This window comes from Syngnathoides biaculeatus, chromosome 12 (assembly GCF_019802595.1).
Source record: "Syngnathoides biaculeatus isolate LvHL_M chromosome 12, ASM1980259v1, whole genome shotgun sequence".
In the NCBI taxonomy this organism is placed as follows: Eukaryota; Metazoa; Chordata; class Actinopteri; order Syngnathiformes; family Syngnathidae; genus Syngnathoides; species Syngnathoides biaculeatus.
This window is the reverse complement of record NC_084651.1, coordinates 13,563,202-13,587,967: the sequence shown is the minus strand read 5'-3', so window position 1 is coordinate 13,587,967 and position 24,766 is coordinate 13,563,202. Positions and strand designations below refer to the sequence as shown.

General features: G+C 40.5%; 1 protein-coding gene across 1 annotated transcript; it reads right to left on the bottom strand.

Moving 5' to 3' along the window:
• Nucleotides 1-3,505: 3,505 nt before the first annotated feature.
• mlip (muscular LMNA-interacting protein) lies at nucleotides 3,506-15,223 on the bottom strand. The gene is made up of 10 exons (XM_061837757.1): nucleotides 14,649-15,223; nucleotides 12,845-14,353; nucleotides 10,519-10,590; nucleotides 10,217-10,300; nucleotides 10,047-10,130; nucleotides 9,921-9,965; nucleotides 8,778-8,816; nucleotides 7,030-7,092; nucleotides 6,773-6,898; nucleotides 3,506-4,021 (listed from the first exon to the last, which is right to left on the bottom strand). The coding sequence occupies exons 1-10, from the start codon at nucleotides 14,901-14,903 to the stop codon at nucleotides 3,812-3,814; spliced, it is 2,487 nt and encodes an 828-aa protein (XP_061693741.1). The 5' UTR covers nucleotides 14,904-15,223; the 3' UTR covers nucleotides 3,506-3,811.
• Nucleotides 15,224-24,766: the final 9,543 nt, after the last annotated feature.

Genomic DNA, 24,766 nt, shown 5'->3' with positions numbered 1-24,766 from the left:
CGGATGTTTCCTGAAACATGAAGGTTTTGGAGATGCAAGATTTCCATCACACACAGACTCACAAAAATGCTTATACACAAGCTCATGCACATCTTTTGGTCGTGGTGTCAATGATCAAAGACAACAGCAAAAGAATGAGTCTTTTCTCAAAAACTTTGGGACATTTTGACATTTTAGTCTGACAGCTCAGTGAGGTGGCACACGTGTTGAAACCATGTGGTAGAGAAAAATGTTCAGGAGGGCAGTGTTGAAATAATGAGGAAAGAGTCAGAGCAGGGGTCAGAAGAAGAGAAAAATAATGATGAGGAATGGTCACAGTACTTTCGACATACAGACCACACGCTAATCCTTCCACTGAAGATGCCCTTACATTGGAAAAACTGCGGAAATGAAAGTTGAATTTTTATCCATTCGTCCTTATCATATTTATGTTTGCAGAGAGTCCTTCATTCAACAGGTCACATTCAGACAAGCAAATGTTCACACTCCTATTTACGTTTAAGGGCAATTCAGCGTTTTGCCTTTGGAATGTAAGAGGATGCGGAAGTGCATGGGAAGAACATGCAAACTCCAAACTTGAATCCTTTTTAGTGCTAAGCACATTCCCCACCACGCCTGACAGTGGCGGTTTCTGGGTGTGATTCCTGCAGCCACAAAAGGAAATAACTGTTGGTTTGTTTTAGGATCATGTAGTGTCAATGGGCTTCACAAGCTCACATTTGCCAAACCATTGATGACATCCCCTAATCTAAACCCCCCATATCCAGAGAAAATGCACAGACACGGGGAGAACATGCGAGCTCCATGCAGGCAGAGGTGGGATTTGAACCCCAATCCCCAGAACTGTGAGCCAGATATGCTAAACAGTTCTCACCACGCCGTCCACCTCATTCCATCCATCCATCCATCCATCCATCCAAATTCTTCGCCCCTTATCCTCACGAGGATCGCGGGGAGTGCTGGAGCCTATCCCAGCTGTCAACAAGCAGGAGGCAGGGTACACCATGAACTGGTTGCCAGCCAATCCCAGGGCACATGGAGACAAACAGCCACACTCACAATCACACCTATGGACAATTTAAAGTGTCCAATTAATGTTGCAAGTTTTTTCCATTTTATTTTATATTTTTAATTATGACTGTTGACTGAATTTCCATTGGATTTTTTCTTTGTCACCATATTGAGGAAAAGTGGTACATAAAAAGGTTGGATGATGGATGTTAGTTTAATTGGACTCTCATTAAAAAAAAAAATTAAAATGTGTTTTGCTGTTCCCTCACGGTAATTGAATTTGTGCACATCTTACAAATTCTGTCAGGCTAATCTAATTTATGAGCACAAGTGTGTAATGATCTCTTATTGGCTGACCAAACATATAGCCTCCCCCCCATGCATGACTGGAGCGTTGCCACTGCTCTCGGCAACAGACAATGTGAGAAGGTACCCGTTTTCATTAAATATTGAATGAGCTGCTGATAAATGCTGGAGACTTAAATACAGTATGTCCACGAACCTCATCATCTATACACCCACCGCACCACAACCCCCTCGACTCAAATCTGAGTGCTTGCCAGGGGGATGGTTTCAAATATATAATAATGTCATCCATTTTCTATACAACGATTATCTGGTATGCTGGAAAGTATCCCAGCTATCTGTGGACAGGAGGCAGGGTACACCCTGAACTGGTCGCCAACCAATAACAGGGCACATAGACACAAAAAAACATCAGTATTCTGTCGAGAGTGAAAACTCATTTTGGGATGAAGCTGTATATTATAGAAAAATTATTGCATTGGCTTAACACTTCAAAAATACAAGAGCAATTGAAGAGGCTTTAGGTCCAAGTAAATTATAACCTTGATTTGAAGCCTCTTGAATGGATCTTGTCTTTTTGAAGAGATTAGTCAGGTGTCACCAATTGGAAACATTCCATTTGAGGAAATCGGAATGTTCAAAAACTGTTTTTCTCAGACATTTCAAGTCATGCAGTGCGTAACAATGGAAAGATTAAGGAGGAAGTGGGTAAAAAAATGAGGCAAGCACAAATATCTCTTTTTGTTGCAAACTGTGACCATTAATCATCTTTATTACATGTTCATTGCCTCCGAGGTGCATTGTGTGACCACTGAAAGATATTTGCAAGGCAATTAAAACAAATAGTCAAGTGTGTATGTTTAACTGCAATAATATTATTGTAATACCCAGTACAGGAACCGTTGTGCTGTGAGCGCCGCAATCACTCCCGTTCACTCTTCCACTGGCTTTTCTTTGAGGCCTTTCATCAACTCCAGGAACATCCATGTGATTCTCTTGTACCACACAAAAAAAAAAACCACATTATACAGTCCTCTTTTTGAAGGTTGCAGTTTCACATTGGTGGCTTGAATGGAATCTTTTAATGAAGTACGTGTGAAAGGCTTATACATATGCTGTGTGGTCTAAATGAGAAACAAAGTAATGCTGTACATCAAACAATAGCACTGCAGTGCAAAACAGCCCCAATTTTTATTGGTATTATAAAATGGACCCCCCCAAAAAAATCTCTTTCTCCCAAATATTAACCTGATGAACTATTATATTTAATATAGTTTAGCCTAAGGAACTTCTAATTAAAATGTGTGAACATTATTTGCTGTTAAAATGCTTCCCACTTTACCATTATTTTTACTGGCCACAGGTAATGCTTATGTGTATTTACAAGATAAGAAAATTGAGTATTTGAAGTAATTGGTACTGCAATGTTACATAATGTGCACTATTTATAATATAAAAATAATTGCCAAATTAAAATGGGGCAATTTTACCAAGCTGCTGCAAGTGCTTAAAGTACATTACTCCTCCTTCACACACTTTACCAGATTTACAAATAGTTTTGGGTTAAGGTCGGTCATTATTGGTGGATTGAGAATTATGTCAATTGTAATTAATTGTCAATGAATCACATCTTGAATCTTTTCAGCCAGTTTAGAATTGCACAACTTAAAACCAGTACGGTATCCGTTCTGTATCGACAGTATGTATTTTTCTGAAAACAATACACTTGAAATCAACACCGTAAATGTGAAATGTGGATTTACAGATTGTTTTTAAAATTCATTTTATTTTTTTTGTCCATCACAAAAATATTTTTTTTTTACATTTTAAATGTATTTATTTCGGTCAATTTTGATTACGATACTAACCATGGCCTAAGTCCATGCAGACCTCTGCTAAAGTAACCCACCTCTGGGCAGCAAAACACTGGCATGGAAGCGCGAAAGAGGAGATTCTGCTATGCTGATGGAAAATGAACCTATTTAGCCTGTCACAATCTCTGCTTTATTTTAATTTTTTTTGAATTTGCTGGGTGAGAGTGTTCATTTTCATACGATCATATTTCTCCTCAACAAACTGGACTTTTTAGTGGGTATCAAAATGGACACTCGACTCCTTCAAATTGGCAACAGAAATCAAGCTTTATTGTGACGTTATGAACTGTAATAATTAACTCCCGCTAACAGTTGTAAAAGATGTCAACACGTAAATTATTTAATGCGAGGCGACGTTGAGCTCTTGTCAACCGAGAGACGTTACCATTGGCATGTGCGAATTGCAAATTCAGTGTTGTAGCAGCGATTGCTCGTCTTGCCCTTGGCACTGGCAGTCCATGCCAAGCCACTGGCAAAATGTTAAGGAATGAGGTGAAACTCATTTATCAACGCAACTTTTAAGCATTTATTCATGAGTGTTTGTTTTCACTAGGACACAGCTCATGTTATGTATACAAGTATATATTGTCTTCTCCAAATTCATGTCATGAATGTTTGACTTAAATGTGAGTTTCACGAGCTCCCAAGCAGCGAGCACTGGAGGGATCTTCCTCAAGGTGACTGATCTGGCCTTCAGGCTCAATGATCCGCAATTCACACACGGCACCCAGACTTCTTATTTCGCGTGTCCTCTCTCCTTGCGGCGCTTGCCTTTTTTTTCTACTTGCATGACCCTTTACCCCGGCGTCTTCAAATCCCACGCTTTCCACCTGAAATAGAACGGGACACAAATGCTGTGCAGTTAGGGTCAGAGGTTGAATTGACTGCGGGCACGTTGAATGTCTCATCCATCAGATTCCCATCCCTGGAGTCTTTAAATGAAGATGTTTTAGATTTGGACTTGACATTTCAAGTTGTTTGACCCACTGCGAATTTGCTTGAGAAGCCTTCTTTGCACTATTTAACCAGATTCCTTATTCTTTTTTTTTGCTTCAAGGATAGAAAGTCAAAGCAGCTCCAGATTCATTATCTCTGTGAGGGGCAAAAACACAGTATGAGAGGTTGTGGTTTGTTAGTTTGCGGGATTTAACAAACACTACTGCGCGTGAAGGTCATTTCCATTATGGCAATGAATATAAAGTAAATTTGCAATGTGTAACTCAACCGCATTTCAGGATGAGGAAACTACAGCCAGCACTGAAGTCAAGGTCCAATCTGGAATCCGAGCAGTAAAGCATGTATGGTCACAAATATTACATTTGACTAGTGAACAGGACACAGTGTGCCTTTCATCCAAAATGTGCTGGGGTGGGCTTTGGAGTCCAGCCTCTGTGACCTTGAAAGGGACGAGCAGTTACAGGAAATGGATTGATCCATTGACATGAAATTGAATGCAATATTCATGTATTTTTCTTTTAAAAAATGTAATAAAGCATCACGTATAACATTGCTAGTTGTCCAGGTATAAACAAAATAATGTACACTATAAAATAAATAGCAAAATATAAATATGTAGGTTATGTTATGCATTATATATTCCAGTACCTGTATTTGTAGTTAACATTTTACCCAGTAAATGCAAAATATATTCGTAAGGTGCAGCAACATTGTTGATTACCCTTTCACATCAATCAGAAAGAATTTTTAATGATTGGTTCGGTTTTAATGATCAAACTGATCAACTTTTGCTTATGCTTGTATGCTTTACTGATTTGTTTCACATACAAATGATGCCACTTGTAATTTGGAACGCAACAGAATGGATTATTGTCGAGCTTTGGTCTTTGTATTATTTCACACTTGTACTACTTTTTACTCAGCACGCTAGATCTGCTGTCATTATTGATATATGTTCTCGGTGAAGTAAACATTTGTTATATATAGTGACTTAAAATGTAAAAGTGTTGACTAAACGTTTCTTAGCCACTTATCCTCATGAGGGTCGCAGTAGTGCTGGAGCCTATCCCAGCTGTGAACGGGCAGCAAGTGGGGTCCACCCTGAACTGGTTGCTAGCCAATCACAGGGCACATGGAGACAAACAGCCGCAATCAGAATCACAATTTAGTGTCCAATTAATGTTGCATGTTTTTGGAATGTGGGAGGAAACCGGAGTGCCCGGAGAAAACCCACGCAGGCACGGGGAGAACATGCAAACTCCACATAGGCGGGTCCGGGATAGAACCCGGGATCTCAGAACCATGAGGGTAATTGCTTTCCAGCTGATCCACCGTGCCGCCGGTAGTGGTTCATTCATTTATATATTCTTCTGATTCTGTGAGACAGCATTAAAGCTAAAAACGTACTTTTAGGAGATGCGCTTGAAATTGTACTTTAAAGTTGGAGTAAGTTGGAAAACTTTCTTTACCATGGAAACTAGTTCCATCATCGTCAGTACAGGCTGAAAAAGTTATCCTCTGAATTACCTTCAATGTACCACACTTATTTTCACTGCTTGTCCATTTGCGTACGTGAATAATGCAAACATCTGTCTGGAAGGCCCAGACGAGTACCACCATGACTACAGAAAGACCATCTGTTTTACTCTCGAGTTTGGTACAAGATGAACCCTCCTTGCTCTCCGGTCCGTCTTACGTGAACGAAAAAGGGTGATCAGATCATGTCCGATATGAAATATTAAAAATGAACAAAGTCTAAATATTGGATATGTTTGTCTTTGCAAGCTCTTGAAGACATCTTGTGTAAAACCAAATACATTTTAGATGTTTAATATTCCTACGGGTGTTTTCTCCTGCCATCGGGCTGCGGCAGTTTCCTGTCCGTCATCCTTTTTTGCCGAATGTGGAAGTCGGTTGTGATTAACGCCTGTTAGTCAACTATGTTAATGTGAATCTATCTGTTACGTATCCTGGCATACAGTATTCATGTAAGACAGAATTTTAGGACTGTGACGATGAGAAAAAGCCAAGGTTAGGAACACACTGAATTCAGATTCACTCGCGTGTCAAGATGAGCAGGATCTCGACGCATAAAAAGGGAGCACGCCAGCAATTCCTCTTGAGATTGTTGATAAAGTGACCCCAGAGAGACGGTCAGATAGAAAGTGATGAAAATATAATTAGCTCTTGATAGATAGTCATCAATTTGGACCTTGGAAAATTCAATGGCTTTCGCAGAACCAGTTTTGATTAGTTTTGCATATCTATGTATCTATATGTCTTCATTTGTGCATCTGAGTAGAAACAGATATCTCTTTTCAAAAGTGGGGACTTGAAGTACCAAGTGTTCAAAAAATCAATACAATACTCAGGAAAACTACATACAGTATATGTGAAAAATCTCCTTGAGTACAGTCACAATGCAACTGTACGGTACATTTTTACTTCCTACCCAGGAACAGGCCAAATCTTGACTATCAGCCAACAAACACCAAAAAAATATATATAGGCTCCTGTAAAATGACAAAACGTTTAATAACCTCAATTTTTGACATTGCTTCTGTATTTGATTACATTTTCATTTTTTTTGGTCATAGCTTGTAAGAGCTGCTGTGTGGATCTACCTTGCATGAATTTTTGCCTTTTAAGCAGTAATGGTCCTCTGTCTCTCCAACGGGTCGACATTCTTCTCCATCTTTCTCTAACAATCTTGGAATGGTCATCATTGGACGAATAACCCCAAGGTTTGTCTGAACGTCACAATCCAGCAGACATGGTAAGAAGCGTAAGACTTAGTCATAATTAATTGTTTTGTAATTTCACATTCAAATGTGGTGCAATATTAATTCGGGAGACTTAGTAACAATTGAATGCCGTGTACCTTTTTGGACTCCATTCGCCTTCTCTGGGCATTTGTGGATGGCTGCAAGCTGCTTAAAGACGCCTGGTGACAAAGCGTCAAAGAGAAATTAATGACATTCTGTATATTTAAGTGAAGAGAGAGTGAGCCACAGCGATAGCGCGGAAATGTAAAATATTCTCTTTGACAACTAAGGAGAAAAAAATACCCTAATTCCTTACCTAAAAGAGTCGAGCTAGACAAATTAATGGACTGAATGTTTTTTGGTTGGCACGAAATCGGAAGGGTCACATTCAAATGCCTCACATTAGCATTTTTATTTACATCTACAGTGAAGAAAATAATTATTTGAACACCCTGCTATATTCCAAGTCTGAAAATTTACATCGTAGGTGCATGTCCGCTGTGAGAGAGATAATCTAAAAAGAAAACTCCAGAAATCACAATATATGATTTTTTTTTAACAATTTATTAGTGTGATACAGCCGCAAATAAGTATTTCAACACCTGAGAAAAACCAATGTTAATATTTGGTACAGTAGCCTTCGTTTGCAATTACAGAGCTCAAACGTTTCCTGTAGTTATTCACCAGGTTTGCAAACACTGTAGGAGGGATTTTGGCCCACTCCTCCAAACAGATCTTCTCTAGATCTTCCAACACCCCCAAAGCATGATGCTACCACCCCCATGCTTCACATAGGGATGGTGTTCTTGGGATGGAACTCATCATTCTTCTCCCTCCAAACATGGTTAGTGGAATTATGACCAAAAAGTTACATTTTGGTCCCATTTGACCACAAAACCTTCTCCCATAACTCCTCTGTATCATCCAAATGTCAGTGGCAAACTTAAGACGGCCCTAGACATTGGCTGGTTTAAGCAGGGGAACGTTCCGTGCCATGCATGATTTCAAGGTGTTCAAATACTTATTTGCAGCTGTATCACACAAATAAATTGTTTAAAAATCATACATTGTGATTTCTGCATTTTTCTTTTTAGATTATCTCTCTCACAGTGGAGATGCACCTACGGTGAAAATTTCAGACTTCTCTATGATTTCTAAGTGGGAGAACTTGCAATATAGCAGGGTGTTCAAATACTCGTTTTCTTCACTGTAAGTGGGGCAGATTTTTTCTGTAACATTGGCCAGACGATATTGTCCAACAGTTGGACGCAAATGAAGATGTTGAACCATCTCAAGGATGATCAGAAGAAATGGATAGTAAATGAGTGTCACAGCAAAATCTCTCACAGAGTGGACATGCACCTACAATGAAAATTTCAGACCCCTCTATGATTTCTAAGTGGGTGAACTTGCACCGTGTTCAAATACTTGTTTTCTTCACTGTATTTATTCTTGGTTCCTATCAATAATGCAGTGGGATCAAATGCAAATGGGTCATCTAAAACAAAAAGGCGTCCAAAAGTGGCTCTACATACATGTATATATTGCATTTTTAGCTCTGTGGTGTGAACAAGGCACTGCAATATTCAAAAATTATCCTGGCTGTTTCATTAAAACATTTTAGAGCTGAATGTCACCAATGAGTCCTGACATCGCACAAGGCAAAAACAGAATTTGGAAGCCACCAAATTGTTCATTTTCCCGGCTGGATAATTTGGAGTATGCTAAATTTTTGTCACGGAGGGAAGAAAACATCTGGAGTGCATTCTGTGTGTGTACTCAATGTAAATATACAGAAGCCAAGTCAAAACTAAGTATTATATGAGAATTTTAATTGAGGGTTAAAAAGTGCAATTGTACTCACATATTTGGTTTCACGTCCCAAGGATTTGGAAGAGTTGTTCTGCAACAACAACAAAAAAGACAACAAAAATGAAACTGAAAATAATCATCTTTTTTTTGTTTTTGAAGATTTCTCCTTTTTCAATATATCCACCACTAAATGCAAAGAGACTGAAAAGGAAAAGGAGAAAACAAAAGATGGCAAATTTTTGCCTGCAATTTTTGAGCAACAAGTTATTAGACTTGCAGAATTTTTGTGCCTCTTTCACAAGTTTTAGTTTCAGTGTTGATATTCTGAGGCGTGATTTTAAACTTGTGGATGACGGTGGATGGCTTATTACTATACACGGACACTATGAATAACTCCAAGGTTTGCCTCTTTTGATCTGTTATGAACAGATGGCTTCAATCGTCATCCTGAAGATGACACAGCTGAAATTCTTTTTTATCTCATTATTTAATTAGGAAAAATTCCTTCAACCCATTGAGTTTTCTGTTTTATTCGATTTTTTTTGCATGCAACATTAAATGGACACTCTAAATCGCTCCTAGGTTGGATTGTGAGTTTGTCTCTATGCACCCTGCGATTGCCTCCTGCCCGTTGAAAGCTGGGATAGGCTACAGCACTTCCCACAACCCTTGTGAGGATAAGAGGCTAAGAAAATGGATGGATGGATTAATGGATTAATTTCAGAATGAATATGACATCAAAGGGGATTATTTTATAATTAGTTAATATTGTGTTTGTGCTAAGAGCAGTATAAGCACCATAATGGTTTTACAAAATGCGACTTCAAAATCTGGTGTCTTTCTCATCAACTGAGTCAGGTGTAAGGCAAAAAAATAAATAAAGACCTGCTCTTTGCTACTCCAGCTGTTATCTACTTCTGATAAGCTCCTGCTATATTAAATCCCATCTGATTAAAGCAAAATTGTCATCCTTGTCTCCTAAAAGAATGGCGATAAGTCTGCCGTTCCCATCTGTTACGTACTCTGATACAAAATCTGACAACTGTCAAGATGATAATCCAGCAATGTCTGCCTTCAAATTCATTTTGTGCAAGAACCAAAACTTGTCATTGCTGATAAGTGAAGATACACTGATTAATCTTAAAACGCATTATAGAAAAAAAAAAAAAAAAAAAGAGATGGTGAACTGAGCTACCTGCAACTTGTTGTGAGTCATTGATATCTTGGACGACGTTTTGCTCTAAAATGGTGCCAAAACAAAAACATTTGTAATTCACTGGGTGGCACCACAGCACTGATCAAATGATTGGACTGTACCCACTGTTGGAGTGGAACTTGCCAATATCTCGTCAATGGCTGCATACAACTCCTCGGACTGCTGCCGGAGCTGAGCTGGTGAGCACATCTGATAAGCACACAAAAGGCCTGAGGTTACAGCTCCATTTTTATGACATCCACAGTACAAATATTGAGTCACGAGTGCGCAGATACTTCAGCATGGGTGTCTTCATCAGCCCTTTCATTAGCAATGCCTCTTTTCGGGATGCTCTCACTCTCCACTTGCTCATCTATTACCTGTGAATGCAAAGCACAGCTGATGATTTCAGGGCGTACGCATCTGGAAGTGATTACACATTAGACTCCCACGCCACCCCTGCGCAATTTACAATTTACAATCCCATCTCATAGCCATCTCATGCATTAGCTGACTGTATAAGGATCCCGCTAAGACATCACATTTCGAATCATTCGAGAGAATAATGTGGTGCTGTGACACAATTAAGTGAAAGTACCTGCTGATCCAAGAGAACGGTGTTTGTAGGGATTGCAGCCAGTGATTTGTAGCTCGACTTAATCTTGTGAGGCTTCGGTATGCCGAGAGGAAGGAGAAAATACAAATATGAATTAATTCACCATTCAACTGAATTGTTACGTGGGAAGCACATTCATCAGTTTTGTCTGCCATTGCTCCAGGATACCACTAATAATAAACCTTCCACCCAACCATCCATTTTCAACGCTGCTTATCCAGATTAGGGTCGCGGGATGATAATAAATCTTACTGTCATTTAGTCTTACTCCAAATGTTGAAGTTTGATTGCTGCTTAATAAATATTCTGTTGGCTGCCAACAGGTGGGAATGCTGGTGGAAATGACAGGAAGAGAACAGAACGATCAGTGGCTCTTAATAGACACACACTGTTGAGCGGAATCAATTTTATTTATTTATTTTTTGTATACACTGGCGTATAGCTGTATTGTCTAATACTGAATGCTGTTTGTAGTATTTACAGTTGGTGACCGTAGACATGTTCACACAAGCACAAGTATCGATCAGTAAAACCTCTTAAGACCTGGAATATTTTGCTCTAACATGAGCTCCAAAATCAATGCAGGTTTCTATGCATGTCTGAGACCAACATGAATGATAGGGCTACCAAAGCAAAGCAGAATTTCACTTTAAGAGGCTTCAAACACATGTTTTCTTTCTGAAAGGTTGCATCTATCAGCTCTTGGGTTTTTACAAGCAACCCAGCTTATGTTTTGATGAATATGTTTGCTTTGACGAGATGACTTATTGTTTGCAAAACATTTGAAGTTCTGATTAAATCAAGGTTGTTGTTTTTTTGAGAATAATCAAAATGGATTTATAGTTTTTTAGGAAATACATAAATTAATTGGTTACACTACAACACAACTAGACTTGGGTGTCACACGCCGGCGCCGGCATTGTAAATTTCTGACACAACACCAGCATGCCACGTTATCGCTGTGATGCGACCTCCAAAGGCAGAAAATTGCTGGTTTGACTTTGCTCCTCCCTAGCTGAGAATGCAAAAGAGGCTAATGGTGTTGTGTATGGACATTCTATAAATTAGTGACTCTCAAAGTGTGATACAAGTACCACTTGTGGTAGGGGGATTGCCTTTCGTGGTATGGGAAAGAATCCAATGAATTAAAAATTCACGTCATTTAAAGCAAGCAATAAAATCAACCATTTTAACCACTCATACACCCTTCAGTAACCTTATTTAAAAGTACAGTATATTTTTTCACTTTTCATAAACAGTGCATTTTTCAGTACAGTTCAGTTGTATTCAACTATGCTTTCGAGATTTTTTAAAGTAAATGTTTAAGGCGGTAATTAGACAGCTAAGAATTCTTTTAGATGGCATTTGTTGTAAACTGTTTAAGAACCATCTATCCATTTTCTGAGCCACTTGTCCTCACAAGGGTTGTAAGCCTTGGTGGAGCCTGACCCAGCCATCTTTGGATAAAAAAAGGTGGGGTAAGCATTGAACTGGTCATCAGCCAATCGCAGGGCACATAGAAACAAACAACCTCTTGCATGCACATTCAGACTAAGGGGCGATTTAGATTATTCAATCAAGCTACCATGCATGTTTCTGGGATGTGGGAGGAAACGGAAGTGACCGGAGAAAACCTACGTAGACACGAGGAGACCATGCAAACTCGACACAGACACGGTCGGGATTTGAACGGCGGTCCTCCGAACTGTGAGGCAGATGTGCTAACCAGTCACCCCTGCTGTGTGTATGTGAGGACTTTGCCAAATGTATTTTATCAGGGTAAATTACCAACAAACAGAATCTTAAAATGATCCAGTAGAGAACTGCAAGAACACAAACATTGTTCATTACTTTTCTATCCATGAACCTGCTTTTGTTTTTCTTGCAAAAACAGTGCGGGGTGGGGGGAGGTGGGGATCATACATTCTGGTTCTAAGAAAAGCAATCGCACACTTACGATCTTGAATCTTGTGGTCGATGCGACAGCTACTGTATGAGGCAAGATAACAAAAAAGACAAAAACAACACACGACAAAATTGCCTTAATCTACAGTGGCATGAGTTTGAATGCTTGTCTCTTGTCTTCAGAAGGATTTGTCAGCATTCACAAAATCAATATTTCTCAGATCGGTACATCTCTGTAATAGCCGAATTCTGTCTGTGTTGATCTCCTCAGGCTGTGCAGCTGTACCCAATGTTGTGACTGCTGAGTGCACGTCTGCATATCAACTGAGTGAAAGTCGAGTCAAAGAACAACATATAATGGTGAGCATGTTATAGTGGTGCACTTGGCAAGCAGAGTGGCTACCTTTCTTTTTTTACCCTCCTTGTCACTGCAGTCTGATATTCGACTCCCCGGCCTCGGGGAGGGCGTGGAGCGCAGCGAGATGGGAGGAGATTCCGTGTGGTCTCGAAATAGTGTGGCGGGAGAGGGTGTTGGTGTGGGAGAGCCGATGGGCGAGGACCACCCGGAAAAAGCCACAGGCGTGTAGCAGGAAGGCGTCAATTCGGGTGCTTTAGGGAAACTTTGCGGTGATTTACACCTTCCCACACTGAGAGAAGGTAGAGGTGATGTTGTGGCGCTGGCTGAGCGGGAATGTGATGGAGAAGACAAGGAGGTGCAGGGAGAAGGCGATCGCAGTCGTTCAGAAAGAGACCGAAGCTTTGACAGAGAAAAATTCTGCTGCTGACTTTTTTCCATTCCAGAAGAGGCTGGTTGATGAAAAAGCGTAGGATCAGTCATTTGCTTTGCAAGGTGATGCTCTCCTTTGCTGCTGAGGTACATATGATCAAAACTGGGCTTCAGGTCAGGAGGCTTGAACACATAAGAGTGTTGTAGAGTTACTTCTTTGTGGTTCGGTGAAACACTTTTCAGTTTTGAGCGTAAGTGTGGTGGTGCATCTCTTGGTAACACAGTGCTCTTCAACGTTGGCGGTGAAATCACCTCCTCCCACTTTGGCACGCTTCCCGAGCGAATCCCCCCAGACCACCTTATAACTGAACTGTGAGGCCTGCTGTGCTCACTAGGGAGCTCAGGCGGGGAGGCTGTAACGGACTTATGAGTTTCCCTTTGGGTGAAGGTTTGACTGTCTAAGGAAGCAGAGGAAGAGAACTGAGAGGAAAATTCCAAGGGAATGGAGGCCACGTTGGAAGCTGCTGAGCATGCGTTGCAGAAAGTGAGAGTCACAGGGTTAACGGGCCAGCAGGGAGTGTACGGCCTCTGGAGAGATGCGGACAGAACGGGCAGACGGCCTTTCCGAAGGATGGCTGTCAGGAGGGAGAGTCTGGTGAGGGGAGGCCGATGCCGGAGTGGTGGGGGGGAAGAAGCCAGGCTGTCGCAGGATGAGAAACAGGATTGAGGGATGTGAACCAGACTGGAGCCCGGCGCAAGAGCGTGCTTTCGGATCCGGACCACAGAAGGAGAAAAGACACCAGAGCGGACGGAGGAGCACGGGGAGACAGTGCGGCTAAGAGAAGGCGAGGTGACAGAGTAAAGTGACATGGCGGGCCAGCTCTTGTCTCTATCCAGGATCTCGGAGAGGATGGACTCTCTGGAAGAAGCCGGCGTGGGGAACACGTGTGCAGAGTATGCAGGGCTCGTCGTGCCATCCAATCCGGACAGTTTATCAGTCGAGAAACCCGAGCTAACCTCAACGCGTCCAGAGGAATCGTGACCCCACTGCTGGGAAAGGCCTCTGTGTTTATTAGAATTTATCTCCATGGAGGCAGTGGCGCTGTGTTTGGGTGTATTTTCAGACTGGCCACCGAGTGACATGAAGCTTCGGGAGTGGCTCACTGGGTCCAGTGGAGACTGGAGCTGACAAAACAGTAGTTTGACATTTTGTTAGTTCGGGCTGAGTACTTTTACTTTTTTTTTTTTTTTTACATCAAATTCAATCAAAGCTGGTTCATCCGTCCACTTTATAGTCATTCCATTGAGTGCAATGTCATGTTGAGACTTCAAATAAACACGAGTTAGTTTTACATCAAAAATAGGACATTAAAACTCCTAGCTCATGAAATGTCGGCACTTTTTTAACTTTACTTAAAGCAGTGCAAATTTTGAAGTCAAATCTTTACAGAGCAGCTTTCTATTGATGGAGCTCCCTTACCTCATTTTTCTTAGTTTCCTTTCCTGCTCCTCCTTCCTGTGGATCCTTGATACAGATTATCTCCGCTTTTAAAATCTTCCCATCCGACATGGTCTTGCTGCTTGTCTTCTCAACGGAGCCAGCTGAGTTCTGACAGAAGAAAGGCAAAGACACACCGAGCGAGTGAAACATGAGAGCACCCTGAGGTGAACTACAGCAAGTGACTTGAGCGCAGGGGAGTGTGCTTGGTGTCAGCACACCACATGTCCCACACATATAATTCACATGCACTCACACATGTCATGCTGATGTTGGTCTAGGATGACCCCGAGATGCATAAATCAGCAGTTCACTGAAGTAAAATTGAAGCTTTTCCTAATCACAGAGAGCATTAACATCACAAGACAACTCCAAAAGCCAAACATACTGGATATGCATTAACAGGATCCATACAGGAAGGGAGCCAAGTCAGAGTGAAGGGGGGCACCCTGATGCCACCCTAATATCAGTCGTTTTTAGTGTTTGGTGGGTAGAAAACCACTTTTAAGTCACCCGGTTGAATTTCAAAATCTGTTTTTGAAAATTGTCAAGTAAACACTTGCATGCAGACAGCACATATGCTATTGTTGGTACTGAAGTGTTTTTATGGAGGTCTGTTAAAGGTTAAAGTTCATTCAATTTGAGCTGTTGGAAACAAACACAAATGTGTTCCATTTTTCAGATTCCATTTCACAACATTAGGACAACAACATCGAGCAGCAGTAGATTCCGCCCACCAACAGTAGGGTACCACCTAATGTAATCTTGAACAGAAGAGAACGACAGCTAATTACTGTACATCTTGGCCAATTTGTACTAGTTTTATAATGACAAATGCAACTATTCAATAATCCTGTGTCCTCATATCTGTTGGGTAGGACCTAAAACTAGCTGGGGTTGGTTGTGAAAGTTGTGCAGCTTGTTATGTGTTTGTTCTGCTGTGTAGCGAATATTAAAAAGTTGAATACAGCAAATATAAGAGGTCCTGTTTGTTTGTTGTTTTGGTATTGAATTGAATTACCATAGTATTTTTACTGGGTGCAAAGGAGACATTCTTGCATACTTCCAGGGCAAAATGGTATTTTAGGGTCACAGTTCATGCAATATTAATAGATATGACTATTAAAATGGACAATTTCAAATCTTTTGGGGGTCAAGTCTTCTTTCTTTTTTTTCGATATTCACATCAGGGCTTGGTTGATGGATTAATTTATCACCAACAGTGCAAGTCCATTAAAACAGATTAATCAGATGTCAAACATACTGTAAAAATTCTAACTGATTGACTGAACTGAATAGTTTATATAAGAACAATAGTTTTGGTGTCTATTTTGTGCATGTAGCTCATTTAACAAGAAGAAATGTTATTACGTCTTCTCTTGCATGGTCTTCATGACATTTATATTTTCATTGTCCACAAATGCTGCTGAAACGATCCAGATTTTCCCACTGTGGTACTAATAAAGTTATTTTGTACTACTAATAATTATGGATAGTAATAAGCACCACGGAAAATGAAAAAGTGAATAATTGTACAGTACTTTTAACCTCACGTTTTAAAGTGACAAGTGCAATGACATAATAATTAATTTCCCGTTCAGAGCTGTGTGGAAGTATGTTTTTTATATATGCGTATTATTTATTTATTATAGTTACTGTGTAATTATATCGCCAAAAACAAATTAACTGGCCTGTAATTTTGCTGTTCAAAGTTGGTTACCCTCAGTGAAAATGTGGCTGCAGCCAGAACTATGTGACAAGTGTATTGCTTCACCAAATCACTTATTTCAATGTTTTTGCGACCGCATGACATGATAGCTTAGCACTTAGCAGGACTTTGACATTATTTTTGCCAATCCACTTTTTGTCTTCCGAGTGTGACATTTTTTTAGAAGTTTAGCTTATTCGCTACCAGGGAAGTGATGAGAGCCATTATGTCATTTTGAACCGATAGTACAGATAAAAAAGTATTATTTTCTCTAGTGTTATCCTCTGTGGATTTTTGAACAACAGTAATGGGAAATAATTTATTTAAGCACCATGGAATTAATCATTTCCAAGGATTTTTTTTTTCGCCTCTACTTTTTGCTGCTTCTGCCATTATCATTTCTGACATGACAACAACATTCACATTCAATAATGTGGGCTCCTGTATACGGGCGGCACAAAGTACCGGTACCAGATTGACAACTTTCCATTTGCTGAATCAAAGACATAAGTGCTGCTTTTTTTAGACAAGCAGGAAAGGAGCAAGTGTAAGGCTGCCAATGTGACATTTTTTTTTTTTTAACATGGGAAAATAATCCACGTATAAGGCAACGCATATCATTTCCATTTTTACAGTCAAAAGCAAACCCGGGCAGTTTCCCTGAATGATTATACAATACGACACATTTGCAAACGAAATAAAATGTCTAATGTGGCATTGTAGTTTCAAAATTACAAGGAGTATTTGGAAATTACACAAAACCATTACAATTTTACCTTAGCCTTAACATTATTCTGCTTATGTCAACTATATTGACATCCGCAACCTCCAAGAAACATGCTCTCAATATAAAAGTAAGACAATTTTAAAGAGGACGTTTAATCTGACAAACTCCATTGTCCTTATTTTAACACAGATACAATATATTCTATAATACATTACATTGCTCATTAAAATAAAACATTTTTGTGTTTGTTAAATTACATTATTTTAAATAACATACAAGTTTGTCAAGTTTTTTTAATGTTATGACATTTACATTGTAATCTGACTTTAGCCTTATATTTAATATTTACATTTGGGTTACATGTGTGTCCTCTCTCCACTGGTCTTCTCTCTCTCCACAAACCACTGCACCTCAAACCACCTGGCTGTCAAACTCCTTGTTTGTTCGTTTGCAGACCAACAACAGTCATCGGCTTCATCGAAGATGGTAACGACTCTGTAGGAAGTGGAGGAGCTGGAGCTGTGCTGGAACGGAACATTCTTAAGACTGCAGAGATGGACGTGGACTTTGGGGGGCATACTTCGCCACAGCTTCCATTCAAGCTCTCCAACTGCCCTGTGTCAACCATCAAGACCTTCAAGTTCCTGGGAATTACAGTCTCACAAGACCTGAAATGAGAAACCGGCATCAACTCCATTCTCAAAAAGGCCCAGTAGAGGATGCACTTCCTGCGGCTTCTGAGGAAGCATGACCTTCCAAAGGAGCTGTTGAGGCAATTCTACACAGCAGTCATCGAACAAGTCCTGTATTCTTCCATCACATTCTGGTTTAGTGCTGCGAGAAAGAAGGACAAAATCAATGGACAGCAATGGACAATCAAAATTGGTGAAAAAATGGTCAGTACGTCCTACCCACCATTGAGGTCTTGCACTTTGCCCAAACTGAGACAAGAGCATAGAAAATTCTTTTCGACCCTCCACATCCTGCTCACCACCTCTTCCAGCTATTTTCCTCAGGTAGGCACTATAGAACAATACAAACTAATAACAAAAAGACATTCCAACAGCTTCTTCGGTCTAAATGTCTTGAACTGTTGACTAATAATTTCATTATCGCATGCTGCCAATTTTGCCTTGCGATCGTCGTCACATCTCTGTCGGGCCAGTTCTACATTACTTGGCCATTCACACTAGTAGTCTCGGCAATTTGCATTATTTCCGTACGTGTACCACTCATGTGCTTGAAAATTATCTGCACCAGTTGCACATTTGCATTGTTCTAGATTATCTCAAGACCGTACCAGTGATTTTAAAATGACAGATTATTGTCTATTAGTATTTTTAAGATGTGAATGAAGTTAATGAATGAAGAAAATGGGAAGAAGGAAGAGTAGAAGAGGTAAGCATGAATGACCAGGAAGTGGCAATGATTAGTAAGGGGGAAGTTAGAAAGGCACTGAACAGGACTAAAAATGGAAAGACAGTTTGACCTGATGACATATCAGTGGAGGTATGGAAGCAGTTTTGAGAGGTGGCTGTGGAGTTTTTGACCAACTTATTCAACAGAATACTACCGGTAGAGAAGATGTCAGAAGAATGGAGGAAATGTGTACTAGTTCCCATTTTTAAGAATGAAGGCAATGTTCAGAACTGTGGAAACTAAGAGTCTTCGCTAGGATTAAGGGCAAAGTCTATAAAACAGTTGTGAGACCGGCCATGGTGTATGGATTAGAGACGGTGCCACTGAAGAAACAAATGGAAGCAGAACTTGAGGTAGCAGAAATGAAGATGTTGAGGTTCTCACTCAGAGTGAGCAGGATGGATAGGATTAGAAATTAGCTCATTAGAGGGACAGCCAAAGTTGGATGTTTTGGAGACAAGATAGAGACAGAGAGCAGACTTCGATAGTTTTGACATGTCCAGAGGCGAGCGAGTGAGCATATTGGTAGATGGGTGCTGAGGATGGAGCTGCCAGGCTAAAGAGCGAGAGGAAGACCAAAGAAAAGGTTGATGGAGGTGGTGAGGGAGGACATGAAGACTGTGGGTGTTAGTGAGGAAGATGGACGAGATAGGTTTAGATGGAAAAAGATGACACGCAGTGGCGACCCTTAATCGGGACAAGTCAAAAGGAAAAGAAAAAGTCATTTTAAGAGGTTCTAAATTGAAAGAGGACACGATCTTAGTTGCACAAGTTCTGGAATTTTGAAAAAATAATCTCTTATAAAGAAGCCTTTCCAATTTGGAATGAAAATCTTAGTTTTTTTTTTTTTGTTTTGTTTTGTTTTTGTTTTTGTGTATTGTCCCATGTTTTCAATCAATGGCAAACAGTGAACATGCCTTCTCATAGTAATTGCCTTCGCGGTCAGTCATTGACTTCCAGTAATGCAAAGTGCCACATTTCCAATTCATTTTCAAAAAGATCACTGAGCATCCTGATCTTTTCATCATCGAGCAGATTAATGAGCAGTTGATTGCCTCTCATCTCACCACTTTGGCTTTCCGCCCACTAACAATGTGCAGTCAGAGTCAACCACCGTATTTTCGCTAACGTTTCATATGGATGATATAGTCCGCTTAAATGCACATCTTCTCACCTTACGCAACGGCGTACAACTATTGTCCAAAAAACAAATAAAGTGGGAGCGGACTTCAAACTAATCTATGTGCAGCGAGTCCAGATAATGCAGAGCAACAGCTGCTCGCAGACATCCCGTCGCTCCATCTACATGCCGCTGGAACAATTTGGAAGACTTTTTTTAGTCCAACTTTCCTTCTTGAATGTTGACCAGCAACTGCACCCACACTTTTGACTTCTCGCCCTAAGCCTTTATCAACACAGCACATATTTGTGTGAGCAACGTTTCTCTTTAATGACTATTTACAAAACCAATGTTTTAAAAAAAGACGGAAACATAATGTAAACAAAAAATACACATAAATGAGAGAATACGGCCCTATATGATTATGCTTTGTGGAACCCGAGCCAAAATGTGCTTTGATTTTTGACCCCCGTGTGATTGCGTTTGACACTCCTGCAAGGTAGCCTCAGCAAGGGGTGCTGAGCAGTAAGTGATGTTTACCCCCCACTGAGAAGACCTTTGAAGTCACGTATGGAGCCAGCAAACTGGTGTTGGAGATCAGAGGCAAACAGCCTAGTACAGGAAGCGTTTGAGATATTATTTGGTGTTGGACTCGCACCTAATAGCACATTAAACTCTTGCAAGCTTATCAAGACAGCTGGGGGTCGGTATCGGCTGCAAACGATTTGTTGGGCCGTTTCCAAAGTTCATGTGTTGTCGGAGAGTTTGCATGTCTCCACTGTGCTTGTGTTTATGGATCTATACTAAATGAGAATGTGAGCATAAACGGTTGCCAGGCTCCATAAGAATGCCGTACTGTACTTTTATTGATGGGTAGTTAGTGTCACGTCCCATCGGAACGGGGGTAGGACCCAAATGCAGGACTAGGACGATGCAAGGTAGTTCAGGGAGAAACGTTTATTATATGCCGAGGTCGGGGTTCGAGCAGGCAGTCAGGTGCAGCAGCGGTAGTTGGGACATCGGGCGAAGAGAGCAGGTGAGCGGGCAGGCAGGAGTCAGTACACGGGAGAACGATCAAAGCAGGCAGAAGTATCAAAGGAGTCAGGCTTACATGGTTGGTCGGAGAACAGGCGAAGGTCGGTACACACAGGTTGTCGATCAGGGATACCGGAGCACACAAACGGGACATGAAGCTCAACGAACTGGCGCCGGCCAGTCGTCATCGGGGTCATATAAATACACAGCATAATTAGGCTGCATGAAGCGCAGGTGTGCACCCCCCAATCAGCGCAACCGCGCGGACACCCGCACAGCCCGGGCTGGAGCGGCAGGATCATGACAGTCAGTACAACCTCCTCTTATCCGTCAGAGTTTACATAACACATTTTCAACTGAAAATGAATGAACACGTATTAGCACTTTTCAAAACTCTCAGAACAACTTGAGGGTTGATGGTGAGTTCCTTTAGGTATGGTGGGGGACAAGTGTCAAAAGCAAGGCTAGGTCCAGCCTGCCGCATGATTTTATGTGCCCCACGATGGCAAATCATGTGTCAGTGTCCATGATTTTTGTTCAAATTTGTTCCAAAATTTCAAATTGTCATATCATAAATGTTAATGTTGAACTATTGCAATAATGTTTTTTTAACCAAACAACAATAGCTGAAAAAATAATTAGCCTTAATTTCTGATTTAAAAACCATTTTTTTATGGTTTCACAGTCATAACGGCCCTCTGACCAAAAAAGGAACTACAATGTGGCCCCCGAAAAAGATGAGTTTGACATCCCTGCTAAGGAAACATTATATATTTGATCCTTCAAGTGAAAGGGAGCCAGTAATAATCAAAGGCATGACTAAGTTTCAGAGGGGGAGAGAGTGAGGCTGAGTTTTGAAAAATACCCGAGGTGGTGAAGGGAAATCTTGCAGGGGGGTAGTTGTTGATCTCAAAGGTAAAAGGCAAATCTATGCTTTTTATGGAGGAGGACGGACTGTGGAGAGGGTAACCCATTCACATTTCCTGTTTTTGAGCTGTTCAGTCAAAGAACACTGTTTTTCACCCAACAGTCTTTCAAACATTTTGTTCCTTTTTAGTGCCTCTATTCATTCTCAAGAGAGACTGATACATGCAGCAAAAGAAAAAGAAAAATTGAGTCACTTTTTAGCAATTCAATGTAAAATATGAATGCAATGCCTTGCTAAACACCATATTTACTGTAGTTGAGAGGATGCCTTCTAAGTACAGTGAAGAAAATAAGTATTTGAACACCCTGCTGTATTGCAAGTTCTCCCACTTAGAAATCATAGATGAGTCTGAAATTTTCATCGCAGTTGCATGTCTACTGTGAAAGAGAAAATCTAAAAAGAAAAATGCAGAAATATTGTATGATTTTTTTAAACAATTGATTTGTATGATAAAGCTGCAAACAAGTATTGGAACACCCGAGAAAACCAACGTTAATATTTGGTACAGTAGCCTTTGTTTGCAATTACAGAGGTCAAACGTTTCCTGTAGTTGTTCACCAGTTTTGCACACACTGCAGGAGGGATTTTGGCCCACTCCTCCACACAGATCTTCTCTAGATCAGACAGGTTTCTGGACTGGCACTGAGAAACACGGAGTTTCAGCTCCCTTCAAAGATTTTCTATTGGGTTTAGGTCTGGAGACTGGTTAGGCCACACCAGAACCTTGATATGCTTTTTACGGGATTCTTACAGAGCCACTCCTTGGTTTTCCTGGCTGTGTGCTTCGAGTCATTGTTATGTTGAAAGACCCAGCACAACACATCTTCAATGGCCGTGGTCATCCGTACCTTAATACAGTGCATTTGTCATGTCCCATGTGCAGAAAAACACCCCAAAAGCATGATGCTACCACCTCATGCTTCACAGTAGGGATGGTGCTCTTGGAATGTAACTCATCATTCATCTTCCTCCAAACACGGTAAGTGGAATTATGACGAAAAAGTTCAATTTTGGTCTCATCTGACCACAAAACTTTTTCCCATGGCTCCTCTGTATGATCCAAATGGTCATTGGCAACTTAAGACGGGCCTTGACATGTGCTGGTTTAAGCAGGGGAACCTTCCAGGCAACGCATGATTTCAAACCATGATGTCTTAGTGCATTAGCAACAGCCACCTTGGAAACGGTGGTCCCAGCTCTTTTCAGGTCATTGACCAAGTCCTGTCGTGTAGTCCTGGGCTGATTGCTCACTTTTCTAAGGATCATTGAGACCCCATAAGGTGATATCTTGCATGGGGCTCCACTCCGATTGAGATTGACCATGATGTTTACCTTCTTCCATTTTCTATTGATCGCTCCAACAGTGGACCTTATTTCACCAAGCTGCTTGGCAATTTCTCCATAGCCCTTTCCAGTCATGTGGAGTTGCACAATTTTGTCTCTGGTGTCTTTGGGGAGCTCTTTAGTCTTGGCCATGTTACAAGTTTGAATCTTACTGATTGTATTGTGGACAGGTGTTTTCATGCAGCTAACGACCTCACGCAGGTGCATCTGATTCAGGATAATACATGGAGTGGAGGTGGACTTTTAAAGGCGGACTAACAGATCTTTGAGCGTGAGAATTTTAGCTGATAGACAGGTGTTCAAATACTTATTTGCAGCTGTATCACACAAATAAATTGTTGAAAAATCATACATTTTGATTTCTGGATATTTCTTTTTAGATTGTCCCTGTCACAGTGGCCATGCACCTACGATGAAAATTTCAGACCCCTCCATGATTTCTAAGTGGGAGAACTTGCAATATAGCAGGGTGCTCAAATACTTATTTTCTTCACTGTATATGTGCATTATGGCTGGGAATCACATCTCATTGTTGTTTGCGATGTTTTATCATTGATACTATTGAGGTAAAATTGTAAGTCCAAAATTATCAATGCAAAATGTACCATTACTATTTGTAGAAACAGTCTTCTCTACTATTCTTAGATAAAGCATGTCATAGTCCAACAAATGAAAAATTCAACAGGATTATTTGAAAACTATCTACTGAACCTGAAAAAAAAACCATCACTGGCACCTTTTGGATTCTCCCACTGGAAAAGTTCATTCATTCATTAATTCATTTATTGGAAAGAAACAGAGAGAGAGAGTGAGAGAGAGGGATATTTTGTAGGCACCTGCAACTTTTTTTTAACTCCTGGTACCAATAACTGTGAACCAAGCTAGGAATAGCATTTGGCACACATTGTACACACACACACACACACACTCTGTTTGTCTCTCGCTCACTGACACACTCCCTATTTACTCGATGATAGACAGCAACATATTGTCTACTACCAATCAGAGCAAATTGAGGAGAAACAAACTACAATCAGAACAAAGCTTATTTTTCATGTCGAATAATAATTCCAAATCCAACCATCTCACCTGCCTGGAATTTTTTGACCAACTAAAATAGCTTTTAAAAAGGGCATTCTGGGCATATCCAAACAAATTATCTCCCAAACATGATAAAGGATATCAAAGATTATTAAAAAAAATAATGAATTGAAAGATGGGTGAGGCATATGACCTTTAACCTTTTCCACGACACAGTTTGGGCTCCGCTTGCTAGCTGCTCCAAGAATGCCTTAGTCAATACCTTATACAGTAGATGATGTTTGATCATGCAGATTTTTTTATCTTACTGAATCATTTTAAAGGACTCACAGCATATTGTGGTCACGTTGTGCTCTACAGTCTCCACTTTGCTGCAGCTGCCTTCAGTCACCTCTCAAATAAAATTAATGCCTTTATAAAGAACAACAGTCAAATGAGGAAAAGTAGACAGAGAAGACCAATGGGGTTTCTCTCATTACGGGATGTTTTGTTTTGTTTTGTTTTGTTTTTGTCTGGACTCAGCATTGGCTCCCCGTTGGATGAGGTGAGATGAACAGTGGTTCATTTGCATAAAATAGAGCTACCCCCTAAGTGAACACTGGTTCATTTGCATAAAACGGAGCTGCCCCCTCATCGCGGGTCAATTTCATTTCCTAAATAAAAAGAGGGTGAGAAGCGCGCTGTAATGATTAAGCCCTGATTTATGATGACAAAAGCATGTTACGACATATTATTGAGACACTTGGGACCTGTTTTGAACTCATTTAAATTTGGAAAT

What these genes read in the sequence shown, in the direction of transcription:
- mlip (XM_061837757.1), bottom strand. Translation starts at nt 14,903, where the DNA reads ATGTGTGGGACATGTGGTGTGCTGACACCAAGCACACTCCCCTGCGCT. An exon ending in AGGAGGGTAAAAAAAGAAAG is followed by an intron (nt 10,591 to 12,844) that starts GTAGCCACTCTG and finishes GGCATACCGAAG; the next exon opens with CCTCACAAGATTAAGTCGAG. An exon ending in TGACTCACAACAAGTTGCAG is followed by an intron (nt 8,817 to 9,920) that starts GTAGCTCAGTTC and finishes TTGTTGTTGCAG; the next exon opens with AACAACTCTTCCAAATCCTT.